The 25,609-nt window shown below is 44.6% G+C and overlaps 1 protein-coding gene across 1 annotated transcript in view; it reads right to left on the reverse strand.

Moving 5' to 3' along the window:
- The window catches only part of CNTNAP2 (contactin associated protein 2), a 1,612,013-nt gene that overhangs the window by 1,069,125 nt on the left and 517,279 nt on the right, over window positions 1-25,609 (reverse strand). Inside the window, exon 2 of the mRNA XM_045834058.1 lies at window positions 20,914-21,024. Coding sequence (XP_045690014.1) covers window positions 20,914-21,024 — 111 coding nt within the window. The remainder of the gene's footprint in view (window positions 1-20,913; window positions 21,025-25,609) is intronic.

Genomic DNA, 25,609 nt, shown 5'->3' on the forward strand with positions numbered 1-25,609 from the left:
CATCTTTCTGGACAACAAAACCATCTTCTTTCTGAAAAACTCTTTTTTTATAGCATTCTTTTTTTTAATTTTATTTATTTATTTTTAGAGAGGGAAGGGAGGGAGAAAGAGAGAGAGAGAGAAACATCAACGTGCAGTTGCTGGGGGCCGTGGCCTGCAACCCAGGCATGTGCCCTGACTGGGAATCGAACCTGCAACACTTTGGTTCGCAGCCCATGCTCAATCCACTGAGCTACGCCAGGCAGGGGTGAATAACTCTTTCAACATCAGCAGGGAATTCAGTATTTCCATGAAACCTGTGGTCTGACTTTGCATCTTCACCCCCAGCAGTTAAAGCAGCCCCCCGAGGGTTCTTGTCGGGAGTGGCTGATGAGTCCCCTTCCAGGTGACTCCGCATGCCCGAGGACATTGTTCAGACTCTGTGGCCACCCGGCCACTTTAAACAACCTTCCCACTGGGGGCATTTCGGAGGTTCACTTGCTCGACTTTCTTTGCTGCCAGGGTGGAGGCCCATGGCAGACACAGGACACAAGACCCTGTTTTAGCTGTGCAGAACTGACCTGCTGACAAGGATGGTGTCAGAGGCAGTGGCCTTCCCAGAACAGAGTGGGGTCCCAGCAGGCAGTGCCCGGCTCAGCTGGTGGGTGTGGCTGTGCTCACAGCCATGCAGGGGTGTGTGGCTCTTGCTTGCAGCCTCTCTAGAACTTTCTGCAGGTCTCTCCTTTACTTATTTATGTACTTACTTATTTATTTAGTTTTATTTTTTATTCTTCCCTGAAGGCATTTTTTTTTCATGGCTTTTAGAGAGAGAAGAAGAAGAAAGAGAGAAAGAAACACCTAAGTGAGAGAGAAATATTGCTCAGTTGCCTCTGGTACGTGCCTGGCTGGGGATCGAACCTGCAACCTTTCGGTCTATGGGATGACTCTCCAACCAACTGAGCCACACCAGCCAGGGCTCTAATCCCCTTTGACAAGTCCTTTTCTGTTTGTCTGCTATTGTTTACAACCAGCGTTCTGGGTGATAGGTGCCTAAAAATGAAGAAAAAACTTAACTAAAAAGCATACCCCAGATTAGTTACGAATAGTTATTCCCAAGGCTCCCTGTCCTGTTCAGAATCAGAAGAGGTTCCATCTGCATACACGCAGGTTTTCTTGTGCATGTTCCTTTGAAAGGAATCTCCGTGAGGACAAACGGCTGTGTTTCCTGTGCATGACCAAAACCTAGCCCCAGGAATAGCACCTGGCCCATAAAGTATGTATGATGCTCATTTTATGGACTACACTGTCAACCTTTAGGCCAGAGTCTCTCCTACAACACCTGTACCTGACAGAAGGGTTAAATTATGTGAAACTGTGTCTTCTTTTAGGCCGTGCCACAAACAATAGCCACTTCATCACCCTATCAATTGCTTTTACGAGGCAGCGACGGTTAAGACACTATAAATAAAAGGCCTGCGCTGGTGGTTAATTCATGTAATAACCGCACACAGAAATATGCCCGAAACATATTCCGGGAGAGTTTGTTTTGCTGTCTTATCCATGGCTCCAAAAAGACAGCTCAAGGGGCCCTGCTCAAGTAGGTCCGTCTGGAACTCCGCTGCCGTCCACCTGGATGTGTCTGCGTGGGAAGGGATCCTTCGCTGCAGGACACTGCAGATCTGGGGTGTGGATTTTTCTGCCGCCCCATTTTGCCTCCGCCCCTCTTTCTCTCCGGAGCTAATTAGGTGTGCAGGGTCGTTAATTTCAAAGAAATGACTATTTTATGTCTCTTCTTTCCTCCTCTACGGCTTCGCTTAAGACCAACGATATTTGTCACCTGAGACAACTGCTAAGTGGTCTTTCTCTGACAACTTGGTCCTTCTTTAGTTCATCCACCACAGTGCATGCGTGGTTAAATCGGCACTGATCTGATTAATCCAAGCCCAAGTCTGAAATCCCCAATGCGTGACAGATACAGCCAGGGCAAACTCCAGATCTGTGAGCCAGCCTCACGGGACGGCAGGTGTTTCTTGCGACTTCCCACACCCAGGCTTCTCGAACATTCATTCCCACACACGCCCTTGGCCTTCTGAATGTCCGTGCTCTTGCCCAGTGCCAATTTCTCCGACCAGAGTGACCTTTCTCAACCTGTGCTGATGGACGGTCTCCAATGAAACCCACGTACTTTTCTCTTAAAGGTGAGACGGGCCCAGCCTTCCCCAGGGCAAGTCCTGGGTGACTGAAAGAGCGTCTGTCTGCCCTGGATGGCGTGGCTCAGTGGATTGAGGGTGGGCTGTGAGTCAAAGTGTCGCAGGTTCGATTCCCAGTCAGGGCACGTGCCTGGGTTGCAGGCCATGGCCCCCAGCAACCACACATTGATGTTTCTCTCTCTCTCTTTCTCCCTCCCTTCCCTCTCTGAAAATAGATAAATAAAATCTTAAAAAAAAAAAGAACGTCTGTCTCACGAGCATCGGCCAAGTCTCAGGGCTCCGCTCCGAACATTTTCCTTGCATTCACTCCTGGAATCCTCACCTGGGAGTGGGACCGTTCGCCCTGCTACCTCTGTTTTACGGAGGAGGCAGTGGAGGTTCCATGAAGTTCATGAACTCCGCCAAGGTCATTCAGCTGTCCCAGTCCAGCCTCTAAGTCTGTACGTTGTTGCATCTCTTCTTCAGTCACTGCACTAGGTCTTCCTCGCCTTCATACCCCGAGCTTCTGCGAGAATTCCCTGCCCGTCCTCAGCACCAAGGTACGGAGCGAGAGAAAGATGGATGAGTCAGCCAGAGGGGACCCATGACGCCCTTTCTCTCAGCTGTCTTAAGATGGATAGTAAGTTTTTCCTCATAGATTTTTGATGAGTTTTTGAGAGATAGGATCAATTTTAAAGTAAGCCCATCAACTAATTTAAGGAGTATGATCAACTCCTTTGAAACTCTCAGCGTAACTCTCCCTCCCCCTCCCCTTCCTTCCTACTCAGGAGTAACCAATAATATGCATTTGCACTTCAGCTTTCTCTTACTTCGTTTGAGGTTCCATCACATACGCATACACTCTTACCTAATGTTCTGTTTCGATTTACCTGTTTGTGAACTTTATAGAAGCGGAGTCGTATTTATTCTTCTGTGACGTATTTTATTCTTCGTATTCATCCACATAAATATGTTTATCTGGAGCTCATTCTCTTTGTTTTGAATTGTCCCTCATCATGTAAAATAGTTTGCTTTTTCTAACAGTGACGCTATGGGTGGATATTTGGGTTTTTCCACGTTTCTGCTATTACACATAATGTTTCTACGCACATTTTTGTGCATTTCTTCTAATCAATGTGTGCGCACATTTTTCTAGGATGGCTTCTCATCATTGGCTTCTCATCATTGGATTTATCATTGGATACCTGCCAAGGGCATCAGGTATGGGCAGGTTCAAGTTTATTAGGTTAAAGCCAGCACTTTCAGAATGCCCTTGGGTGGCCAGAACTCATCTTGCCTGAATATAAGAATTGTTGAAATTTAACCCCTGGCTGGTGTAGCTCAGTGGATTGAGCACGGGCTGCGAACCAAAGTGTCGCAGGTTTGATTCCCAGTCAGGGTAGATGCCTGGGTTGCAGGCCACGGCCCCCAGCAACCGCACATTGATGTTTCTCTCTCTCTCTTTCTCCCTCACTTCCCTTTCTAAAAATAAATAAATATTTTTTAAAAAAAGAATTGTTGAAATTTGCAAAAATAACCAATGTCTGAAGGATGTAGGGGTATAAATCCTCTCGTTCCTAGCTGCATGTTCAGCTAGGTTTGAGATGCGACTTGTCTCCAGAGCTTCCCTTTGGGGCTGGAACCAAAGTCAACTTCATGGACTAGGGCTGAAGACTGCATACTGGCTTCCCTTCTCCATGCCACTGACTGTGCCCTTACTAGTTTTTTGTCCAGGAAAGTTCATGTTCACGTGAATCCTCATCTTAGCTGAAATTCATTTTGTTCTTGTAAGTGGTTGGTCCTTGAATGTTGGTTTGTGGGGCAAGAATGTATTTCAGGAAATGCTAAGTCAAGTCAGAAGCAGAAAGCAGCCAGAGAAGCAGTATTGGGTTAGCAAAAAGGCAGCATGCAGAATTGAAGTGTTTAAAATAGTTGGTCTTTTTTTTCAATATTTATCAATTGCATTCTAAGTTCCCACTAAACTGTAGAGTGCTGGGAAGTACTCTTTTACCATGAGCATTTATGTTTTATTATCAATGTTCAAGTTCTAAGGAAAATTGATATATTCATAGGCTTATACCTGTGTATTAGCATTTTGTTTAACACTGTCTTTGAAAACACCTCAAGGGCAATGGGTACCACTGAATTCTCCCCTCTCTAATTACTCTGCAGCACGTGAGGCCGTGGGTCATGTTCAGAGATGCTGCACTTTGGACCAGAACTCGGTGCACATATAAGGAAGGCACTATACAATTGAGGCAGGAAAGAAACACCTACCAAATTCTTAAAAAATATATATTTTCAAGATATTTCAATTACCAACTTTTTAAGAAGTATTTGGTATTACAATTTTTTATTTCATGCATTCGCTTTATGAAATGATGTAGGGCAGATTTTTGCTACTTTAAAATACTCTTTATTTTTTTTTCCTGCATGGACAATTGCTATAGTACATTACGCCACCTATGGCTCTGTTGTGGCAGCTTGGGGCATCCCAAATTGTAAGCAGCTCCTTGTTGTGAAACATACAGAAAGTTGGGAAGATGTTAGTGTCAGTCCTGGCTCCAGCAGACTCGACTGGTACCCAGGGAGAATTATTCCATCTCTTGTATATCAGCTCTCACCTCTGGAAAATTACAACAGCCCAAGGACTATTAATACTTTAATCTCCATTTGGGGACTTTAAATCAAGACTGATGTCTTCTAGGGTCATGCTATTTATGACACTGATACTTTTCAGCTGAGAAATAATTGAATGATTTCTATTTTTAATGTGGCACATTATCCTTGCTAGAGAATGCATTCTCCTGTAATTATTAAATAATGCCCTCCTGTCCCGTCCTAATCATCTTCCCCTTAAACTCAACAGAAGTTATGCATGCGTAATGATTTGGACAAACTTTTTGACTGCAATACTAAACAGGAGGTTACGTATAATGTTCGGATAGGTGAGTGCGGCATCGTCTCTACCTGGACGTTGGCTGAGCCACAGGGGCAAATTCAGGTCTACATTTCTAGGATTACTCCCATGACACGGGCCGCCCACGGGCCACCCAAGGGCAATTAGTTCAGTCTTCACTGTGGGAGAACTTCCACAGTGCCTGTGTCTGGTTCCTTTAAGGCCTGGCCTGCAGCCTGCTGTCTGAGGCAAAGGAGCTAGCTCCTTGTCCCACCAGCGGAGGGCCTGACGGAGGAGTTCTGGCTGAGCCTACCCCATACGATCTCAAGAAATGGCACACAGCTTATAGTATGTTCCGAAAGAAAATAAGGAAGAGTGTAGGGCCCCCTCTTCTCCAACAGGAAACAAAGCTCTTTACCCTAAAGGTGCTCCTCCTCATGGGTTTCCTAGAGCTGTGACCCACACACCCCCTACTCTTCCTTAGCTTCAAACAGTACTTCTGGACACCACTCACTCGGCAGAAATCCAACTGGGGGCCAGAGGCTGCACTTGGGCTGTGGCCCCGGGAGCTGCCCCCCACCCTGCCTGGAGTGAGCCCTGGACCCTACTACATCTGCAACACCCACGAGGAATCCCCAAACCCTATACCTCTCTAAAACATTTCCAATGTGACATCGCAGCTTTCTCATTCTTGTGTCTGCCATCCTTGTTTTTCCCGTTAAAACGAGGCTGTACTGTAGACTGTAGGTTGACATGAGACATGTATGGTAGCTCCCTCCCCAACCCCCCTCAATTACTACAGTTCTGTTGTGTGCTGGCCGGCACCAGGTTTCAACCATGTTCTGACTATTCCCAAAAGATCAATGTCACGGCCTGGGATTATGCCCAGTAACCCCCAGGGCCACCAATCACATAGACCGAGGCTCACGGGGGGCGTGGCCTGAGCACTGGCTGGTGGTCAGGGAACGACCTGCTATCTGAAAGACGGAGACACTAAATTCTTTTAACTTTATTTCAATCAATTTAAACATATTTAAAAACTGATATCCAGCCCTGGCTGGTGTAGCTCAGTGGATTGAGCGCGGACTGCGAACCAAAGTGTCGCAGGTTCGATTCCCAGTCAGGGCACATGTCTGGGTTGCAGGCCATGACCCCCAGCAACTGCACATTGATGTTTCTCTCTCTCTCTCTCTCTTTCTCCCTCCCTTCCCTCTCTAAAAATAAATAAATAAAATCTTAAAAAAAAGAAATGTTTAGAAAACTGATATCCAGTTATTGGACAGCATTTTAATTATTTTGGGAAAACTTGGATATGTGAGACTAGCTTTTTCAACAAAAATCTTATGGAACTTAAATACAAAGTAACTGTTTCTGATGAAAATTTAGCTTTTGAATTAAGAGGCACTATATGTATAAAGTACACATCATATTTTAAAGACTTAATATAAAAAGCACAATGTCAAATTAATATTTGTATTGATCATATATTGAAATGACTATTTGGATACATTAGGTTACATAGAACATATAATAAAATATCTGTAACCTATTGTTTTCTACTTTTTAAAATATGGGTATTGGCTCGTCCAAAATGATGTAGGTGGCTTACTTTACATTTTATTGGACAGCACTGCCAGGGACTAGACTGCGAAGGTGACCGTGAAGAGTTACCCTGTCCACGACCCATAAAAACATGCTGCTGGAGTCTGTCGCTGCCGCATGGGGTGGAAGCTCGTTGTTCATTTAATAAAGTGAAATTAGTATTTAATAAAGTGGAATTAGGGAGTATATAAGACCGATGGAAGAGAGGGGAAAAGAGAAAGAAGGAAGGAAGACAGGAAGGAGTTTTGCCCCGTAAGGAAACTCAGGTCCCTCAAAGGAGTAACGAGGAGAAACGTGTTCAGAATCCTCTTCACTCAGGAAGACAAGCACCAATGACTTCCGATTTCCACTCAGGTGCCACCTGCGCCTGCTCCAAATCTGGAGATGGGAGCACACGCCGCCACCGTGCTTCAGACAAACGCTGCCTCTCGCCATCGTGACGACCCCATCTCCGAGTCCCTGAACAGCTCCCCTGTCGACTCTTCGGATGCTTCGCCCTGACATGCACATGAGTGTCCAGTCCCGCTCAGGGAATGCATATCCGGCTGCTGGGCTCCCTCACGGCCTCCCCACTGAGCGGCATCTGCAGCCTCATTCTGATACTTACTGAGTCTTGTCCATTAGGCCTTTCCCAGTCTCGACCTGTGCCACTGTACGGGAGAGCTATCCCAGAGGGCCGGGGCTGACAGCGTCGATGCTGCTATCTTAATCCGTTCTTGCCGCTCTAATGGAATTGGCCCTGGTCCATTTGTTCGGATTGCTTTCTTGAAAAGACCTAGCCAAGTGTACTACATTAGCCTGCTTTTCTTAAAGTTACGTGGCCAAAAATTAAAAATGTAGATTTACATGCAGCAGAGGGGGTATTTTTTTTAAACAACGTTTTTATTCTTTCTTTTAGATACCAGTGGTCTTAGTAATAAAGGAAAACGAAAAAAGGATCCGTGATGTTCTCTCACAGCCTGAATTACTCAGGGTTACATAAGTGCTGATGAATAATGAGAGTCTAAAGGAAACGCCCGAAATATGAATAACTGCTGTTTCATGGAGCAGTAAGAGGTAGGGTTCTTTTTCGGCAACAGGACTTCTATTTGGCCATTTCTGCCTTCTGTCATTCCCACCATCGAGTATAAAATGAGCAAGAAAACACTTCTGGGCTTCTGAAGGGATCAATCTCCTTTTTCATTCTCTACCAGCTAAGCCATCTCAACACTGAAAAAAAAGTAGTAGGAGGAGTTCCCTAGGAGTTGAGAACAAAGTGAACCTTGCGTCTTTGCACAGCGATACCATCACAGGGTTTGAGATTTGAGTCCCAGACAGAAGTCTGTTTGAATTTAAACCGTGGGCCTTGCGGAAGCTGAGGACCATGTTTCCTGTTTCGGGCAGATGCCACGTCTTGCCGGTCTCTCTCTGTCCTTCGTGAATCCTTGCCGTGTCACTGGCAAATCGCTATGGGGAGCTGCTGATTTCCAAATACATGCCATATGAATAGGATGGAAAGTTCCAAAGATCTCACAAGAAATTACTGTGCAGCCACAAGAACAAAACAGCGTTTTCCCTCTGTTTTACTCATTGAACAGTATGCCTCGTGGGCTCTGACTCCTCCTCCCCAGCCGGGACCGCAGTGGGGCCTGGCTGGCATCCCTAGTCCTACCCCCGTCCACGTCTTCTCATGCCGACCCGCAGACCACTGGACTGCAGGCTCAGGGAACCAAAGCCTCTGCCCAGACCCCTGTAGAGAAATCCCGGACTAAGTCACGCAGATAAGACAGCATTTTTGCTGAAAAGGCACTGTGTGGGTGTATCCAGAAAAACCCCTAAAACCAGGGAACTTCCTCCAAGTTGATGGGTTTGAGGGTGTGGAACTCACACCTGGGCACAGGTGAGGCTGCTGACAGGTTACACGGCCTCTCTCCTTCCCCCTCTGGATGGCCAGTTAGTGCTAGTCCTTTGGGTATAAAGCCAATAAATGTTGTTTTTTTCCTTCAAAACACAACTGCTTGGTTTCCAGTTTCTCCTTTAATTGTGGAAACTCAAACACAACAGTTTGAACTGAAAACCAGTCATTGATTGCTTCACTGTCATTCTCTTTTGGAAATTATTTTTCCATCATTAGTGGTTCTATCTTGAATCATACAGAGAGAAGATTGAACATAACACCTTGAAAATAATTGTTTTTGCCTTACTTATTCCCATACTGATAGGTAGAAGATTGGAAAATTGAATCGGTTCCCTTAGCAGTCTTGACAGGTTCCCCAAACGTGCGGTCATTCTACTAAGTGATAACAAAATGGAAGGCAAAATGTAACCGTGCTGAAACCCGCTCGTGGAATGGAAGAAACAATTCAATCATTGATAACGACCCACACTGGGCTGTTGTGACGACTCCCGCCAGACCATGTCCATCTCGGACCGAACGGAGACCCAGGTTGCGGCGTATCTGGCGTAGATCCCAGACACTTTCTGTTTCGAGGTTGAGTTTTAGTTCTTGTTATCCATTCCCTTTCACTTTGTACTGTCTTCCTGCTTTGTCTCCGTGTGTGCTTTGAATATTAAGAGTGTTGGCAACTCAACAAAAAGATTGCCTCTGTCAGTCCCGAGCATATCGCTGCAGCACATCAGTGCTTTCTTCTTCCTTCCGTTCTCCTCGGGGAGACGGAATGCTGGGCTCAGTGTTTCGTTCCAACCTTCGCTGTTCTCACATATATAATATTTCAAGCGCAATTACGTCTTTGTTGCCTACAACCTCATCTCACTCAAAATCAGAGATAAGGATAAACAAGCCTAGATTTTAGCTACCCTGTTAGCATAGGGGAAAAAAAAGATGGGTCTTTTAACAATGTATGATTGCATGTAAATAATGTAAACATTATTACCTTGGATTATTTAAAAGCAAAGATAATAAGCACACACAAAGAAATGACAGAGTAAGTAAAATAGAGATACATGTCTGTGCTCTAAAACCCCAGTGGGACAACTTAACTATGCCCTTTAGCCAGCTCAAATATTATTCCAACTCCTGTGAAAGAGCAGCTCACACAGGTGGGGACGAGGTGGGAAATAAAACAGTGAGTGATTTCAAAGTCAGGAGAGCTTGTTTCAAATGTTCGCTTCTGCTGTGAGTTGTAGCCTTGGGCAGGAATCTAAACTTTCTTGAATTTAAGTTTTGTTTCTTTTCTTTCATTTGCAAAACTGAATCCTGTGACCTTTAAGTTCTTCCCTAGGATTTGCGTAGGGCCCAGAGGAGACGTTGGGCGTACACAGATGCAGCAGGCACGGGGCTTGTGCTGAACTCACTCCCGGTGCCCGGGGCCAGGCGAAGAAGCCGGCAGTACAGCACTGCGAGACGAGAGAGAAAGAGACAGGGTGCGCCTCACCAACCACAGAGACACTTGTCTACTCGTCAGTGGGGACGCCTGAACTCCCTCCCTAAGGACAAGTGACTTAAAAACGTTCAAGTTCTGCCCTGGCCGGGTGGCTCAGTTGGTTGGAGCACCATCCCATACACCTGGAAGGTCTCGGGTTCAATCCCTGGTGAGGGCACACACAGGAGGCAATCCATCAGTGTTTCTCTCTGACGTCAGTGTCCCTCTCTCTCTCTCTCTCTCTCTTTCAAATCCATACACATAGCTTCCGGTGAGGATTAAAAAAATGTTGATGCTTGATGTAAAGAATGACCCATATAATACAATCCGGACGCCTGTGGGAACCACTTACAATTTAATACAGTTTGGACGTAGGTGTGGAAGGATGGGGGTACTAGGGTTTTCAGCCTCTCTGGACTTGTTAGCATGAGGAAGGTCACCGGCTCTGCCCTCCGGGGTCTCCCTCCTGTTGGGACCCTCCGAAAGCTCAGGTGAATCCTCCTCCTCCTGGGAGCCTATCTGACCCTACGGGAATGCATGGCCTTATCAAAATATGAAAGACCCCGCTCTAGCAATCATTTGTAAGTCTCTAATGGCATGGAAGCACGCAGACTACAGGAGCCTGTGGTGGAAACTTCCACTTTTTTCAGAACATGCAGAGGGGAGGAGTCAGGGAGTCCACAATACGGTAAGTCCTCACTGCACCGCATCAATAGGCACTTTTAGCTCAGGCTAATTGATACAAACGAGAGATAAAGTGCCTGCAGCATCCCATCAATGTCAATATCGAGCGACACCAAACAAAACGACTTTTATTGGAGGACCTGCAGTACTTTCTACCCCTCCACAATAGAGTCTATACGGCTCATCTCATGTTCTAAGCATCCGTTGAAAGCAAAACCAAACAAAACTCAGATTAATAACTCAGTGAAATATATCCCATGTGCCAGAAATGGGCTACGAAAAAAAAATCTCAGAGTGTGGGTAATTATGCATTTTCAGAATATGCTCAGGCACAAACTTTTAATACAAAACAATTCCCCCTGGAGGAGGAACAGACTTCCTGGCTGCTTCCCCTGGCTGACGGGGAGGTAAGGGAAACAATTCAGACAAGGATCCCGCAACTGCAGTCAACAGCATTGACCACCGATTTGAACTTGGAACACAGACACCAAGGACATGCATTCCAGAAGCTGCCAGGAAGGAACACAAGGCAAACCAAAAACGTACAACAGGAACTCCTTACGTGGCTAAGAAAATAAAAACAGCGAAGGAAAAGTAAAATGGAAGTGATCTTTGGGTGAAAACCTGGGGAATCAAACTTTCCAGCTTCCGCGTTTACACCTGAATGTCCAAGAGGCAAGAGCAAGGAGACTGTCCTGCCCGTGTTTAGTGTCAGCCATGTTCACGCCAAACATGTGTCTTGTTGTAAAGCAAGGGCCCAAGCAAACAGCTGACTGCTCATTTGCAGAGCGTAGAAAAGGCGGACTGTTCACAAAGGCTGGACTGCTTTGAATTGTTATTAGTGACAATATTTTTAGAATTCGTAGGGAGGTAATCTAGTTTTCTTGTTCTTCGCAAAGACAATTGTGTGAAAAAGTCATTAATTTGCTGCAGGTATTAAGATAAGGGTCTATTCATTCTAATAAGTATGACCTAACCAGCTTGCTAATAGAGCCGTAACCAGATTAAATCCTCCCAGTGATCCTGGAAATAATGTGGTCTTGTTTTTATTCTGGCCTCTTATTGAATGAAATAAGGGGAAGGAGGTGAAAAAAACAGAAAGCAGGGGAGTCTCTCTAATTATAGAAGAGCAGATATTGAAGAATGATGCAGAGCATCCTCTGGTAGGGAGGCAATGGAATTACAGGGTTCGAAGCATCTTTGCCACCAGGGTGGCTGTTTGTGCCCTAACCTCGTCCTACAAACAGACCCAGGCAGGGTCCTTCACGTGGTCAGGGGACAGGGCATTTCCCCAGAGAAACAAAAGCTGCTCATTTCCAGCCTCTGTCTCAAAGGCTGCAACCTTGCAACTGAAACCCAGCATGGACTTCCTAGGGGCTAGATAGACCCACGGTGTAAGGATCCCTGGGATGTGCTCTTGCCTAAAGGCGCCTGTTAGCCACTGGGTACAGCAGCTCAGACGGAAGCCTCAGTTATGCCCCCAAACACCCTGAGATAAAGAGCATGTTTTGCCAATTAAACAGCATTAGCCTGATGTACCTTCTTCACAGTTTGAAAGCGTTCAGTGTCTTGGGGCCATTTCCCAATTGTGCTGCATGGACATTCTGTAACACTGATTTTAAGTTTTCAAATTTATAAATAATAGTAATAATAATGTTTGTAATTGTTATCTATTCTCTACCACTTTCTCTATCTGGGCCACACTTAGTTACCTCAGCAAAAAGACAGCTTGCATCCTTTCTGGGGAAACTGAAAAATGTTTGCAAATACTCACTACGGACTCAGTAAGTCATCCGACACAGAAGCAGTGAGCACTTGAATATTAAAATGGGTAGAATAATAGATGCAATAAGTATAACTGGATATTATTGTTTGCTCAAGAAAATATGCTGAGAGTCAAACGTGTGCCGTACCCTGTTAATAAATTGCTTTCAGACTGTGTGAAGAATTCTGTTTTAAGATGAATACTTCTTCTTTTAAAATTTTTGTTGTATATCGTCCATTACCATTTGGTCCCCTTATGCCCTCCTGCCCCCCCGCAATCACCGCCCTGCTGTTCACGTCTGTCCATGAGTCCTTCTCTCCTTTTTGCTCAATCCCCCCACCCCTAACACCTGCCCCCACCCTGAGCTGCCACCCTGCTCTCCATCTATGAGCCTGTCTCCATTCAGCTACCATTTGGCCTAAACTTCATAAGGCAAGTACCAAATAGCATGGTTTTCAATATTGCGTGTAAAGTAAAATCACAGAGCATGTGCTACAGAGACATATTACAACTGTGTTGACTGATTATTCAGTTTCCCTTCCTTTTAGACCACCCACTGTCCATACTGGGCTGTAAGAAGAGTGCTGGGGAGTCAACATTCCAGAGCCGGGGCCCAGAGGGCGGCGGTGGCGAATGTGATGACCCCGAACCTCACGCAGCTTGTGGTTTTTCTCACAGTCGAACAGGATGGTACGTGCCACTGACTTGGCAAAGCAGCAGCATCCTTAAAGCCCTTCATCTCAAATGCCCCAAATCTAGAAACCCTTTTTCTAGTCAATTCTAGTTCCCTCTGCTGAACCCAAAATCATCTTTTAATGACACTACTATTATCAAACGCCAGTGGGACACAACTGTACTTTGAAGCAGATTAAACAAACCCCATGAACACCCGTAGTGTACTGAGCGCTTGGCTGGGTTTTAGAACAGCATCTCCCGGGGGGCAGTGTGTTCTGCTGGCCTCCAGATGCCCCGGGGAAGAGGGTCTCTGATTCCCTAGAGAGGCCCAGAGAGCACAGTATTTGCCTGGCTGTCTGACTGTGTACATGTGTGTTGTAAGTGTCGGTACAAAACACACTTGGGGAACACGGTTCTGTGGGGAAGGCTACAACACCCCGCATAGAGTTCCATGGAGAACACAAAAGAAGGTATTAAAATTCCAACATCATAAAATTTGATGCCACGGCAGGAAAAATACCAAGATTATTTGCAAATTAAAAAGGCATGTTTAAACAAATTATGAGTCATTGCCCGGTGAATACGCTTTTACTATTCCATCATAACAAATGCCAGTCACACAAATGTATCGTGTATTGTGTATTTAATTTTTAAAAGCTTCCAGTGAAGCCAAAATTTTGATTCATATTTGAGAATTGAGGTAAAAATAATAAATTACCACCTATATTAGTGTCAGATGGCAACTCTCGTTCGATTGCAAAGGTGAACAAAAATTCCTTCTGACGGCTTTAAAGGAAATCATTTAAATACATATTTAAAAAATTATAATTGGTAGGACTGAGAAGAAAAAAATAAACATTTTTTAATGGTCACCCTAATGTCTGGAGTCATTCTTCTTGACTTTCCTGGAGATCATAAAATTAATAACTGTTATCTTAGATTCCATAACATCTCATTTGAGTGCTATAAAGAGAATAAGAATAAAGTAACACTTTAAAATCACTGGCACACACTCTTTTTATTTGAATTGAAAGGGATCTGTGGTGAAATGACACGGGTGGCATTTATGTTCAAGTTAGGTAGTAGTCTAATTGTGTGAAACTCATTAACACGTTCTTATCTCCCAATCTTTGTATTATCATTTTTCCCTCAGTCAGTGCCAGGCAGGACACAGGGGCACATACCTGAAGCCTCGCCCTCCCTTTCCGGGGAGTCATGCTTTTAACACGGATGAAGGCATTTCATGTAGGTTTTCTTTATAGATATTAAGGGCAACCGATGGCAAAGACTAGCATTTAAATGCAACAGATTTTGTCGATTTCATGTAATCTCCGCCTCCGGTCTGTTCCACTGTACAACTGATTCTATGTTAAAATATAAAGAGGGGGCCTAGACATCCAAGATTACTTTGGTATAACTATTCATAGAATTCCCTCGTTGTCAAAAGTTCTCAGTTTAAGTGATAAATTATATAGTACCCATAAAACTCAGGAAGCTGAGCTGCAGAAAGTTTAAATAATTGACGAATACCATCCTCATCCTTGGCTGACTCCGCATCAGAACCCAGTTTTGCATGAATAAAAGTCATTCTGGTCCCACTGCTCGGCCCGGCGTGGGAGCCAGCAGAACCAGCAGGTGTTTGCAGGGGAGCACCTTGAAGGTGAAGAAGGACAGCCAGTCCAGACGGGAATGGCCGCTACCCCGAAATGCTGCATCAGACAATCAGCCTTCTGGGATTCTCCTGCTTCCAAGGATCTAGTCTGAAGAGGCCAAAGCTCCTGGGAGAGGCAACACTTCAGCCAACGAATCTACAATGAAGCAACGATGAGTCAGGGAGTGGGAGGGAGCCGATGAAGAGAAACACTGATTAAAGGGCCCAGGCAGCAGAAGGGAAAGAAGGAAAAGAGCGAAATGAAATTAGCCAGCATGGACAAGAAATTCACCAGTTGGGAAGATGAGTCTATTTCACCATGTCAGCCCTGATGCTACCATCTAAGGAGAGGGCGCCCTCATCAAGGTTAAAAACACTGCTGACCCGGTGGACCCTGGCTGCCAGGAGCGGGCCGCACGGAGCAGGAGGGCAGATCAGGGATGGACGAGAGATGCGCACCAGCTGCAGGCCTCCCTGGAGAGCCCAACGGCCCCACGGAGCACTGTCCTCGCTTCCTGATTCCTACTGCGTCCGCGTCCACTCCGGTCTGGGCTTCCATTAGCGGCGACAGATCCTTTTACTTTCTAAATGTGTGCTTTTTTATTTTTAATTTTTTTAAGATTGTATTTATTTATTTTTTAGAGAGGGAAGGGAGGGAGAAAGAGAGAGAGAGAAACATCAATGTGCGGTTGCTGGGGGTCATGGCCTGCAACCCAGGCATATGCCCTGACTGGGAATCAAACCTGCGACACTTTGGTTCTCAGCCCACACGCAATCCAGTGAGCTACACCAGCTAGGGCATGATCCTTTTACTCTTTAAAGCGGAAAAGGGGAGAAAGAATAGAAACAAGGCGAGAAGGGGTTTACCAATGTAACACAGGGGCATGATAATGAAGGGCGTAATAAAGGAGAGAAACCCTTGCTCTCCAGGAGCAGCAGGGGCGGACCCTCGGAAGAGCAGAGCAAGTGGGCTTACTTGCTGAGCCCCCTAGGAGCCTGGGAAAGGCAGTGCCCCAGTGTGGGCATGGAGTGGACGCGGGACCTGAAGGAGAGGTTGGCGTTATGCACAGAACATGTTAAAAAGATAAAAGCAATGATTTGGCTGGTGGCAACTATTAACTGCAGCAGTGCCTTTTAAGGGAACGTAAAAGACTGTAGTTCGCTTTAAGAGGCAAGGGTGGGCGGGAAGGGGTCTGCTCGGGCCAACTTCCAGATGCCTGGTGCACACCTGTTCCTCCCAGAAGCCATCATTGATTATGTGGACCGCACACGCAATCTGTTCTCCCTGCTGGAGGAAATACAGGTGAAACCCCTTCAGCACTCCCTGCCAACAAGGATGCTCTGCCTTTTGCTTTGAACAGAGAAGACTGTTCCTAAAATGGGAGGAATCATCCGGGGAAGACAATCTAACAAGAGAAAGTCAGTGAGCATGGAAGGATCTACCATAAACCAAAAGGGCAAGAGGGTGAAAAGGAAAGAAAATTATCCAAGGTGTCCATGACTGAAGAAGTGCTGAGATCTCGTGGCAGGGTTGCTCTGGCTATGAGATCACAAATCAAACTGCCTAAACCTCCTCCCCCTTTGTAGGTTCTGTCTTTGGGCAAATCTGCAGGCAGCACTCACATGGCTTCCTCTGGCTTCAGCGTGAATAGGAGAGAATCAGTGAGTAGGAGACACGGATTGTGTCCCCAAAGCACTGGTCCCTAGCTATGCCACTTGAGAATCTAAAGTGCAGTCTCTCGGTTGATACCTTCTGGGGTTCCTCTATTTATAATTTTAATCTGTGAAATAGGGGCAATGATAACTGTTTTGAATCAGGAGTTCTTTAGTAACTAGGAAGACAAATCTCACCAAATTAGCTCAGGCAAGGGAGGTGACCATCAGAATGAGAAAGTCAATTTCCCAGACCCTGGAAGTGCAGCCAGGGTTAGGGCACGATGACAGCGGGGACCTGGCGCAGAACAGGGGTGCCCAGGACTGGGTTCCCCTCCTATGTGGACCCACGTTCTCTCTGCTTTCACTTCTCTCCGCTTCTCCTATCTACACGCGGCCCGCCCTGGGTTCCCCAGCAGCCCTCTCTGGTCTGGAATCTGTGTCACGTGACAGAGTACACAGAGGTGCTGGTGGCATCAGCTGAGATCCTGGGCTCTCTCTCATCATCTGTGGTTTGTGGGGGAAAAAGAGGACCTGAGGGTGAAGGGCAATCCCTTTGGACCAGAAAAAAGAGGATGGTTTCTAAAAAAAAAAAAAATAGGCATATGAAGTAGGAAGTCGGCAGTTTGGCAGAAGAAATGATAGGCTTCACTAACCTAACATTTTATCTAACAAGGGTCTTGTGACGATCACGTGGCATCTGAAACACACAGGAAAGCATTTTCTAATCTGTGCAGTGCTCTGTACATCTGCAAGGTGGTGGCCACCTTATGCAAAACTCCCAACGGTTTCACATCTGTGCTACCCTTCGGCAAGAGGAGACCATTCACTGCGGTTGACTCGGAATGACACAGACGGGGAAACTGGCGACGGGTGAGGACTGTGGAGATAAACCCTGAGTAGAGATCACAGGAACTAGGTACTGTTCTGAGACAGACAGACAAAGAAGTAACACCGAAAGCCGTAGGCTCCAAAAGTTGTGACTGAGTTACAAGTGGAACATCCATTTAAATACCACGTTTCTCCCCAGTTTGCCTGTAAGGGTCCCTGATACAAAGGCTGCGGCAGAGGGATTTGTATTGAATCAATACAACATGAAGTTGTATAAATGTGTCAGTCTGTCCTCTGAGGGAATATCTGCATTTATACTCCACTTCTCTATGTATTCATAAGCTCTCTCTCTTCAAAATGCATTTGGGGAATATAATTTAAGTAAATGATAATGATAAAAGCCAAAGCCAATGTTTATTAACATAATGATCAATGACTTTGTTCTTTGCAGTATTTGTAGCATTAGTAAGTTGCCTCCTTGTACCCTTCTGTATTAGTGTATGATCTTCTTGCTTTCAGATGCTCATACGGTGTATCAATCAGGTGATTCTTGCCAACAGTGAAGCAAGAAAATACATCTCCAGCTTTCCCAGCTTCCCATACATGCATCATTTTTCCTTCCCTTTGCAATTATCTGCTGCCTTTATTTATTTTTAAGAAAAGTAGTATCATGTTATACTAAAAAAAATCTATCCTCAATGAATGTGGGTTATTAGCCATTTATACCTTAGTGTGGATTTCAGCCGCCATGGCTCCTCTCCTAAGGGTGTTTGCGTGTGACCTTCCTGATGGCACAACAGGCTTTCTTGTTTATTAAAACAACCAGATCTGAATGTCTTTATGTTTTTCTTCTTAAGGAGGAAATGGCCTTCCTTCTATTGCTGTCTACCTGGGCCCGCACTGAGCTCATCAGCTAGTGTCCTGGGTGTACCTGCAGAGGCAGAGCAGCGTGAGGGGTGGACACACAGGCAGCTGTGTGTGGGTCCCAGAAAGTTAGGTAGACGAGACGGGATGGGTTTGGGGAGGGAGCGTCACATGCAGTCATGCACAGTGCGCCACTGATAGGCCAAGAGAGTATTTCAGGGTTGGAAAGTGAGTACCTACGGCTTCCCCATAACAAATGCTGATGCAACGGACAGTGGGCAAGTGTAAATCTATAACGACAGCACATACAGGGCTTGCTCCCCCAAAATTACTACCGCATGATTCCCCCCCCGGTGCCTGACAATGCACTGCATCAATAATCGGAGAGAGGAACGGCTGCTCCAGCAGCTGGGAAACCATAACATGCGTTTTGTAGCCTTTGCTTTTGAAACAGCTTTCTCTCTGGAAATGCACTGTGTCCGTGTCTCTGTTTATAGAGTCACAGGCGTAGGTACGTATCCATAAACCACAGAGAAAGCTGTTAGAAGCACAGCCCTTCAATCCAAATTAAAAAAGCATCCAGGTTAAAATAAAGATTTTGGAAATTTATGTCAGATAATTCACTGTAGTATATACGAGTAGTTAAATAGATAAGAAGCTCTAGGTAATTTAAAGTGGCATCTTTTACTATTTTAAAACAAAACATTTTAACAGAACTTAAGTTGAATGAGTACGACAAAAAACGATTGATGTTTCTTCATAAAATATTAATTATAAAACATCAAGGACAGCATAAATTTGTACTCAAAATTACAGCTTTTGTGGCCCCCTACTCTGAAAAGTTAGGACAAGAGCAGCACCCGCCTGTCTAATTCCCACAGGTATTTTTACAGTCTTGCATCTATCCAGTGTATACTCTGTTCCACAACTGTAATTCCTTAGTCATTGTTTTATATTTAAATGATTCATTGGTCAGCACCATGCTTTCTTTCTTTTCATTCATCTTGTTGTTTAGACTGTATTATTTGTATTTTCAAAGACACTCTAGGCTGGACATAACCTAACTTGCCCAAATTCACTGGGTATAAAATTCGTCAGTCATATTTCCCGACAAAACTTTCTTTAAACAATTTTGTGAGGCTGCTGCTTCTCGTTACAGTCGGTGTAGGTCTCTCAGTGCCATGGGACTTCTTTTAGAAAAGGCTGTATCCTCTCGACATCTAAAACTAAGGTGTTGTTTCTTTCTTTGCTCTTATATTCCGCTCTAGATTTCCCGGAATGAGTCTGCCTGAATGTTAGTTATTTTGGGGATATGGCCAGTTCCCCGTGTAACATTTTTGAATCAATATTATTTTTTCTTGTTGCTTTCAGTGACTTTTTTTATAAAAGAGGAGCAAATTAAAATTTTCGATAGTTTGACATGTTTAGGCAACACTTTTGATAGTTTATAGTAACTCACCAACTCTCTCATGCCCATAATCTGATGAATAGTAGAGCATATAAACAGAGTAGCTAATTAGTATTTCTTTTAAATCAAAACTGTATATGTTTTTAAACGTATATCCCTCTACCTTTGCCTGTGCGTCTCTTTCAGCGAGTCTTTTTACTGATGAAGGCCCCTTTATGCTTCTGTGAATCCTCCATCTGCATTGATCTGAACACAATATTCTGTATTTATCTTACCTGTTTTCTTCTCCCCTTTGGTCTTTCTGAATCTTTCTTTGAAATCTCTCTGCTAAATCTCTCTTTCTGTTAAATCTCTCTTTTCTGATACTAGTTTTTCATTCTCCTCCTCTTCTATCACTTTTCCTCCTTATTTTTGCTTTTCTTCTATTCTCTTTTCTCACCTCTGTTTATGTTTTTATCCTTCCCACCTTTCCTCTGCCCCTCTTTCTGTCTCTTCCTCCCTTTCTTTCCATCCTTCTGTATTTATTTGCTTTTATTTCTCCTGAATTGGCTGTGATTTGAATTTAGCATTCCCTGTTTTGCTGAATAAAAATTATGGTCTTTGTTGGTTGATTCTTATTTATTCAGGAAAATATTGTCTTCTCCCTTTTAAGTTGCCGTTCATTGACATTTGTACCCATGTTCCTTTAAAAGAAAAGAGTTTTAAGTTTCTGTCCTTAATCACCTTCTTTTACTCTCTGAGTACTGCAGTCTACTTTGAAATTAGCCTTTACTAATTAAGACCATGACTTTAAAGCCAAAAACTAAAATTTCAGTTGCAAATGTGTAACTATTTTTTTCCAAAGCTTTAATACCAAAGTTAAATTCGGTGTCCTGAGGGAGAAATTATAAAGGGTCATAACGTTTTATGCTGCATTTTCAATGGAAACTAAGTTGTACATTAATAAAGAGAAAAAAAGCAATGGGTAGAAAGTATTCTTTTGCATGCACTGCACACTTATTTGAAATCAGTGTTTTTAAACTTCTTTCTAAGTGATTTTCTGATTAATAAGAATTTCCTTAACTCAGAATTTCTGTTATTTTGAATGCATGATGCCATGCAACTCCAAAAAATTCTCCTCTTTGATTTATCATTTCTTACTTTCTGCCCACATTTTTACACCCCCATTGTGGCTGCAAAAAACAAATGGGTTACAACAGTATTTAGGAGCCCGCTGACAGAAGTGGGAGGAATGATTTGGGGAACCTGCTAGCGGCTGCTGTGCAATAAGGTGTATATTAGGGTTACAGCTGCGGCTATAACAATTCCTACTGAACACACTTGCCGACACAGGGAAGCGAAGCCTCCTTACCCCCTCGCTTGTTGATCTTCGCGTAGCCCGGAGAATAGCTCGCGGACATGGAGGACGAGCTGCTGAAAGCGCCATGGGGAAGTCCGGACACGAGGGGTTCGTCGCATTTTTCTGAAAGAAAGAAAGAGAGAGACAGAGGACGTTAACAAAACTTTTAAATGCCGACGGATGTGTCATCACATTTAAACTGTCATCACATTGGCTCCAGCACAATTTGAAAACGATGACAATTTAGCAAAGGATCGGAAGGCAGGCAACTCGGTGATGGTTCTAATAAGCCACAGGACCAGTTAGTTTAAAGGGAGTGATAACTGTGACACAGTGTCTCCCTCCCAGGGACCTCCGTTCAGACTTGCTCACTCAGGATCACGAGCAAAGTCAAGTTTGGTCCTTCAACAGCCTTTGGAATCTGGCGTCTCCTGGCAATCTTCATCGCAGGGGCAGAGGGTTAGAAACATTGAGCTTGGAGGTGGGAAGACTAGGAAGGATCCCGCCCAAACTACAAGATGAAGAAACAGGTGTCGGGCCCCCACCATGTGAGCTTTCCATTTTATTCCTCACTTGGCTCCTGCAGTGGCTTTAATTTTTTTGTCCTCCCTCTCACTACCAACTTGTTCTCCAACTCCACTGACGGATCTTTCCATTTTTCTTACATCTACACGGTCAAGTCCGAGGAACTCCACCCCTGCTTGGAGTTCTTGTCTGTCTGCTTTCATGGGCTGACAGACAGCATCACAGCCTGCGTCTTCTCAGCCTGGCGCATCCCAAATGCTACACATCGCACCGCCAGGCCATCAGCCCTCTGGGGGGCTGCCCAGTCTGCCTGCTTCCTCCCTTGGCCCCCCTGTACCCCTTCTGCACATTGAAACCAAGGGGACACTCTTAAAAATCTAAGGGGCTCATGTGGCTCCTGTGCTCCAAATAGCCACTGGCTCCCGCTCTCAATCCCTCAGAATAAAGCCTGCACCGGCCGTTTCTCATTCCTGCCTCCTTGGCCCTGACTGTCAGGCCACCAGGACCCCCTCCCCTCCTTCACAGTCACTGTTCCCTCACGCCTCCCAGGCTCTGCTCAGCGCCACCTTTCATCCCTGCAGACAAGCCTAGTAAGTGCACCGGTGGGAAAGAGCGCGATGCCACTGTCACTCTCTGCAGCGGCCGCAGCCGCAGTCTCACTTCCTGCAGGGCACTGAGTGCCACCTGACATGTTACGATGTCACCCGTTCCATTGTTTACGTGACTGGAAGATCTACGGACATCAAGGTTTTGACTGTTTGGCTTGGTGTTTACTCTCCAGGGATCTGCACAGCACAAGGCACTTGATACACACTCTAAAAACATGTGCAGAATTAATGAATGAATGAGTGAATGAATGAAAACAAGAAGAACTAACCTCAACTAACCTCACATCCCGCAGCACACTGCTCAGTTACAATGTGTCACAACACCTGATGTATCGAGAGGTGGTCTCAAGTCCCCGACAAATGTTAGTACACGCCGCGTCCTCTGTTCAGTGACACCGGGAATTGCACTGCATGTTCTAGAATGGTTTCTGCCTCACGTATTTACAAACAAAAAAATAAAAACGCTTTAGCGATAGAAGGAATGAACTAGCTTTCTTGAAAAGTCACTCAGGTGGAGTTAAGTCCCTAATGATCCCGGGGAAACGAGTTGCTATTCATGATCTCGTCCCTCAGGTGTGTACAAATTTGAAGCTAAAATGAACAAATCCATCCTTGTAAAACATTGTTACATTTCTTATTTTTCTTAGTTATGCTGTAAGTGCCTCTGGAAAATATGGTGCATGTGTATGAATATATTCCCCAGAAAGTTAAATGGAAAAGAATAAAAATATAGACATCACATTTGCTCGAAAAGTATCGGAGCACCAAGCAGGTATGTACACTCAAGGCGTTCATATTAATTGTTTTAAAAACTGTACTGTTCCGTGTGGCTACCAGTAAGCCCAAATAAATAAAGCCTTGATTTCCTGTCCTCTGACTCTGTTGTGGTTAACATTTGTTTTGTTTTGTTTTAATTTTTTAAAAGATTTTATTTATTTATTTTTAGAGAGGGAAGGGAGGGAGAAAGAGAGAGAGAGAGAAACATCAACGTACGGTTGCCTGCAACCCAGGCATGTACCCTGACTGGGAATCGAACCTGCGACACTTTGGTTCACAGCCCGTGCTCAATCCACTGAGCTACGCCAGCCAGGGCCTGTGGTTAACTTTTTATAACCTTCTGTCCTAGTTCCACATCCCACCAGAGTCTTTGTTACTCCTAAGCTCCCACTGTACTCAGAATGCACTCATGTTCCCTCATTTCCCTTCCGTTCATTCACACATGCACCAAGCGCCTCTGCCGCACGAGGCACAGGAAACTCGGCCATGGATGAAGTGACAACAGTCCTGTCCTCGTGGCAGAGGACGTCTTAGTGGAAAGAAACAGACTAAACATGAGGTGGTGAGAAATACTACAGAGACATGGCTGTGGGAGAGGGTCAGGGCGCCTGGGGGCACGGGGAGGTGGAGGGAGCGGTGTTGTTGGCTGCCTGGTCGAGAAAAGCCTCTTGATGGGGTGACCTCTGAGGAGAGACAGGAAGGAAACAGGAAGGGGGGAGCCCCGTCGGAAATCCACAGCGCAGGGGGGAGAAACCTTTCTTAGTCCAAGCCTGCTCCCGAGGGTCGTAACAACGAACAAAGTATTTTCCAAAAAGTTAACTTCAATGTGTGCATATGGTGACACTGAAGGTAATTTAAATGAAGTTGATAATAATCGATGAACTGACCCATTAGCTAATTTAAGTTTAGAATGTACATAGAGCATTTATAAAGACTGAAGGTAGTTTTTCCATATTGCATTTCCAGTAAATGGACTCCTGTAAGAAACTGTCACTTTTATACCACATTTTAAATTTGTCACTAATTTTTAAAAATCATATACTTAAGGATAACAAAATTAGAATAGAACTGAAATCAGGATATACAAGAGCACATAAGAGATTATTTGAGTTTTTACGTAAAAGGTGGGTATAAAATTATGATCAGAATTTAGGTACTGGAAATCTCATAATCTCCTAAATTTAGATGTAATTTATAAGAATATAATTATGAAAATGTTACATATTGGTATGTTTTCTTGGAAGAATTCTAATTACACACATTTATTGAGGGTTTTATTCTATACTTCATACTGTTCTAAACACTTTGGGAAATTAAACACTCCTATAAAAAGCTCACTTCCCCACAACAGGTAATAATATATGGCCCCACATAAAGTAATTAAACATGAAAAAACAAGACATAATACCAAACAGTGTGTAATTCAGTGCTGAAGAGAATATCACCAAATACTAAATGGAACAAAGAAATCCAAATGCAGGGCTGTTGTTTAGATGAGTTGCTTGTTCGTCCTGCTCCATCACAAAAGTGTAACCTTGACCATGTCTTTTAACCAACCCCCTTCCTCCACATGACCCACATGCAACATGAGAAAATCATCTGAAGTTTCTCTCAAGCTCTAAAAAACAAGCATTGCCAGCTACTGGTGTCCACTATCTCCTATAGGTCAAATCTGGCACACGGCTTGCTTTTGTAAATAAAGTTTTATTAGATGGCAGCCACGCTCACTCATTCACGTATTGTCTACGGTTGCTTCTCCACAACAGTGAAGTATCCCAAAAGAGACTCCATGGCCTCCAAAACCAAAATATTTACTATCTGATCTTTCCTTAAAAAAAAAAAGTTTCCCAAACTCTGGTCCAGTATAAAAAAATATTCCAGGTATCTAGGAAAAAGAATGATTAATGATCCCTTGTGGTATCAGGTAACGTATAAATGATAATAGAACCTAAAGAGTTGAAGGACTACAGATAGGTGAAGAGAGGATTGAGAATGATCTAGACAGTGACCAAAGGGGGGAGGGAAGGGAATTTTAGGGGAAAAGGGGAAGGGTTTACAGGAACAGGTATAAAGGACACCTGGACAAAAACTAGGGGCAGGGTGGAAATGGGAGGGAGGTGGGGAGGGCTGGGGGGTGGGTGGGGATGGGAGTAAAAGACAGAAAACTGTACTGGAACAATAATTAAAATTTAAAAAAAAGAATGCTCTAGAAAGAGGAAAGCGCTTAGGCAAAATCACAGAAGCCGTAATGGGTATAAAACTTCCCAGAGAGGCTGTAGTAACAGTCCCCGTAGAGACACACTGCCGTCCTGACGATTGTGCTGAACTCCCCATTTTTACTTCTACCTGCGGTAATAGTTATTACACATCACATGTTCCAGAGTCAGCTTGCTTCTTGTGAGGGAACACCTGTCTCTGTATCCTGCAGACATGAAACACTGGGAAGTCAGGCAAATCCCTGCAGAAAGTTGCAGTTTTTATAAAGGAGAGAGAGAGAGGGAGAGAGAGAGAATGCAAACATTTAAAATAATTTAGCATTGTATTTCACCATCCTGGGATGTCTTCCAAAACTACAGCCATGCAGCTACGGCAAATATTTGGTCTTGGGTGGATTTTTCTTCCAGGGAATCTTGGATGAAAGCTAGGGGAGCAGATGGGCCCCGAGTTTTATTTTCACACAATTGCAGTCACTCGGGAAGGCGGACTGGCTGTAGAATTCTGCACTAATTCAGGAGTGGCGGTTGCCCTTTACCTCTAAGAGGTGGGGTCGCTATGAACAAGCGACACGGCAGGAGTTT

This window comes from Phyllostomus hastatus, unplaced genomic scaffold (assembly GCF_019186645.2).
Source record: "Phyllostomus hastatus isolate PE091 unplaced genomic scaffold, TTU_PhHast_1.1 phas_contig_1021, whole genome shotgun sequence".
Taxonomy (NCBI): Eukaryota; Metazoa; Chordata; class Mammalia; order Chiroptera; family Phyllostomidae; genus Phyllostomus; species Phyllostomus hastatus.